General features: G+C 35.9%; 1 protein-coding gene and 1 long non-coding RNA gene across 2 annotated transcripts in view; one reads left to right on the top strand and one right to left on the bottom strand.

Annotated features, from left to right (window-relative positions):
* LOC116186052 overlaps window positions 1-4,343 on the top strand; it is a 74,653-nt gene that overhangs the window by 23,847 nt on the left and 46,463 nt on the right. The window lies entirely within an intron of this gene.
* Window positions 2,506-4,343, bottom strand: part of LOC102681294 (trichohyalin) — a 185,047-nt gene continuing 183,209 nt past the window's right edge. Inside the window, exon 15 of the mRNA XM_031512191.1 lies at window positions 2,506-4,343. This exon is cut by the window's right edge and continues 5 nt beyond it. Coding sequence (XP_031368051.1) covers window positions 3,238-4,343 — 1,106 coding nt within the window. The 3' untranslated portion in view covers window positions 2,506-3,237.

The raw sequence follows: 4,343 nt of genomic DNA, 5'->3' as shown, positions 1-4,343 counted from the left end.
AAAAAAAAAAAAAAAAAAAAAAAAAAAAAAAGAAAGAATGAAAAAAAAAGGGAAGGAGAAACATCTCCCGAAGCGGAGTCGTTTCAGAAGCTTTCTCGTGAAAGGAACTGTTGTCTCTCGGACAGAGAGGCACCACCTTTGTCGGTATCGTCTAACATCACGCGAGGAAAGTAATCTAGATGAAGAGTTTATCTCATGACAACGCCGGCGCCGAGCGATCGTTCGTCTTCGTTTTGCGTAGCTTTACCGTTGCGAATATGTTTGTCCTGGAAGAATCGAATCATCAAAGGGGATTTAATCAGTCGAAATTGTGGATCTATATAAAGAATTGATGGAATTTTTTTTTTAAATTTTCTCATTTACAATTATCCAAGCAGTTCTTCTTCTTTTTCTTTTTTTTTTTTTTTTTTTTTTGTAATAAAGTAAGAAATTTTGAAAGTAATTTTCAAACAAGTTGCCCAGAAATTAATTGCGATTTATTAATATATTTCGTTTCAAATATTATTAATTAATTGTGAGAAGATATAAAAATATGATATTTTATAATTTAGAATGTAAGAAAATCGAAGAAAATTTTTAACTCTGGATATCGATTTTTAAATAAAAATAAAAAAGAAATAATAGTAAAATGGCCAAAAGTGCAATAAAATCAAGGATGCGTATGAAGGAAAATTCGAATACTCGAAAATTCTATTGTTTAAATTTTTGTCTTTTGTATTTTTTTTTTTTTCATTTTTATGACGCGATTGTCAACCGTTCTAAAATAGAAAATCCTCGCGTCACTCGCTAAATGTTAAACCAAGAAGCGAAGATGAAAAAAGAAGAATGCAAAACTAAATTTTAAATTGAAATAAAATTTGTAATTCAAATATTGGATAAAAACTGCAATTTATTTCCGGACAACTTATATGCATGATAGAAAAGATAAGAGACTAAACGAAAATTTTAACAGGAAAGATTGAACTGCTTTGATCTTAAAACATATACTTGTAAAAAAATCTTTCACAGGCTATAAATTTACCTTGAAAAAAAAATGTAAAAAATTCCATGCAAAAATTGGAAATAAAAATTGCAAAATCCGCAGAAATCCGTAGATTGGTTACAATAAACTGACGTTACAGTATCACAGAACAACAATGGACACCATACAGCGATTCTCCAACATTGACACGATATTTCATGCGAAGCGTAAACACAAATAAAAAAAATGAAAATTTCTTTTCGCACGAGAACAACGCGCTATTTAACATTCAAATTTCATCGGATGGCAAGTGCTATGAAAGAAGATACACGGATTCTTCGAGCTACGCAAAAATGAAACGAAACATACACACAAACGCACAAACGTTCGAAAACAAAAACGATTGATGAAGATTTTTTACAGTCGCGACAAAAATTCGCTTGGATTAAAATACGACACCACTGGCATAGTGATATCAAATTCCCCCCCTCCCCCAAAAAAAAGAAAAAAAAAAAAGAAATTTAAAGCAACGAACATGGTATCCTTCATGACATATCGAAATGAAACATCGTGGGAATGGAATTGAATTCTTCGTGAACACTCGTGCGCGAACTGCAGATTTTTATGCAAATGCAAAATTTTTGTATCGCATATATTTTACATATATTACATAAATATCAATCAATGTAACGTATCTTTCCTCTTACACCAGTTTTATCTGCATAACGGTTAAATGTTATAAATAAATAAATAATAATATTATTCTGAATAAAAAATTGATTATAATCGTGACGTATCGAAAAAGAATTTGCAAGAATTTTAAATAGTTTCGTAAAAAGATAAAGTTTCATTATATAAATTATATTTTATAAATTAATTTATTATATAATTATATAATATATTATTATACAATTATATTATATATTATTATATAATTATATTTTATAAATTAATTTATTATATAAATTAATTTTTTTTCGAATAACGATACGATTTATCAAAAAACTTTGAAAAATTTACTATTTCTATTGCTTATAAGATATATTTGTTAAAATAATCTGCAGTTTTCTACAAATTAGTTTAAATATTTGAATAAATTTGCATAAGAATCTACAGTCTATTCATATGCAGCAGTCGAATGAAGGTTGCGACATCGAGTATCAAATTGTTTCGGTCAGAAACTAATTTACACGGGTAATGAAGGAATACGTGGGCACAAAGTTTCGAACTCGAATAATTATTAATGCGGAAACTAGTTTACACGATCGTTTTTAAGCCTGTCGCGGAAATGCGCGCAATATTATTTATGCGTTCGTTTATGCATCGACAGGAACGATTTATGGTAACTGACAGATTTAATTCCGATCATTCAAGCATACGATTAAATTTCTAAAAACTTTTCTACTCGTGTTTCGTTCAATTAATTGTCGAAGCGCGAATAAAAATACGAATCAAGCTGAGCGAAACTTTTAAATTATATTTATCCCCGATGATATCGAACATTCGACACTTTCTAATTAATTTGAAAGATAATCGAAAATTGTTAGAGAATTAATTCGAAACCATCGAATTTAATTGAAATTTGAAAATTAAAATTGAAAAATTTTCAACACACGTTAATAAAATAATCATTTTACGACGAATCCAACAAGAGTTACGATTGAATCATCATCCATAACATTGTTCTTTCCATCGTTGTGACAGGCTGATAAAATATGGATCAAACTTCCTTGCATAATTTCTAAATTACGATATGCTTTATGCTTAACGTCAACACAATGATATTCGATCATAAACAAGCGTCGACGAAAGCAATAATAAAATAACAACTATGCTCGCAAAACATAGGCTTAAACGTATCAAAAAAAGCAATGGGAACTGCACTATGTGGAAGACTTGCGAAACGGTCATTCGTGGTGATATTGATCTGATATACGAGGGTGGAGATGATATAATAAAACTGGAACGTAATGACAAACACAAAAGAAGAAGAGAAAAAAAAAATAATAAAAAAACGAGCAAAATCTTAAAATTATAAATCGTATCGTAACTATCCCCTCTTATCCTCCTCGGGCTCGTTCTCAAAAATCGATCATCTTTCGAAAGACGATCTCACGTCTCGTCGACGTACGTACGTGATAATAACTCGACGTAATAACGTTTTTTAATAAACTTGGAGACGTGATAAAACACTTCCAGTTCGAGGCCCGCGAGGGATTCAACAAACAACGATACCGATTCAAGAAGCGGTGGACGAAGAAGAGAGTTTAATAGATTTATTGCTGTTTCTTCTTCTTCTTCTTGTTCACGGAGGCGTCCACTCCCCAAAGGTCGTACCACGGTCCACAAGTATTCTTATCTCGGTCAGAATCCCTACGGAGTTTAGTTCTAGGAAGAAGAGTCTTCTCGGCCACTGTTTGATCTTTGACCACGATGCAACTGTACGTAGACTCCTCGTCCGACGCCTCCGTCTCGCTCAACGTCTGGGTCAAACCGTCCTCGTCGTCCGTGTACTTCTTCCTCCTCTCGTTCCTCTTCGCCTCGTTGTTCTCCTTCAACTCGGCCACTATCATGTTGCGTTTAGCCTCCAGGCTCCGCTTCCTCTCCTTCTCGATTATGGCTTTCCGCGATACATTGCCCATGAAGTAGGATCTCTCGTCCTGGTGCATTCGATATTCGGACCGCTCGACAGTCTTTGGTCTTTCCGCGGGCGTAGGAAAATCCTCGAAGTAATCCGATTTCTCGGGCACGTGGATCCTCTCCGCCGGCTTCGGCTCCTCGTGATGCGAATCGTTGGTGATCGTCACGTCGCTGTTCCTTTTCTCCAAGCTTTGCCGAGAATTCGGGCTACCCTCAGGGCTCTGCTTCTTCGAGTCGTCCATGGCGTTCACGTCCTCCTTCGCTTCTTTTTTGATCATTTTTGGAATGTCGACCAGAGACCTGTGCTGCCAGAGTGCCATCCCTTCGAGAACATCGGAATCTCTCCTGAACCTCCAGAAGGATTTCGTTCTCTTCACCAATTTAGGACTCTTGGAATCGACGTCGAACGCTCTACCGGTCTGTATCAGGTGGCCAACCGCGGTCGTCTGCCTCGGAAGCAACGGTTTCCTATTGTCGTCTTTCAGCATATTGTTGTTCGTGTCGTTCTTCTCCAAGATTTGCCCGTTCCTTTGGAACTTCTGAAGATTGCTCTGCCCAAGATTCTGATAACCGTGCCTCTCGATCACCTTCGTCCTCTCGAGCTTCGTCTCGAAATTCGACTCGTAGCCGCGCTCCTTGTCCATCGACACGTTTTCCCTCACGTATCTCGTCTCTCCGTAGATAGCCTCCTCCTTGTCCGAGTATCTACGCTCTCTGTAGACGTTGCGGGGTTCGGTCGGTC

The sequence above is a fragment of the Apis dorsata genome, unplaced genomic scaffold (genome assembly GCF_000469605.1).
Source record: "Apis dorsata unplaced genomic scaffold, Apis dorsata 1.3 scaffold_397, whole genome shotgun sequence".
Classification (NCBI taxonomy): domain Eukaryota; kingdom Metazoa; phylum Arthropoda; class Insecta; order Hymenoptera; family Apidae; genus Apis; species Apis dorsata.
The sequence above is the reverse complement of the archived record's forward strand: the minus strand, read 5'-3'. Positions and strand labels throughout refer to the sequence as shown.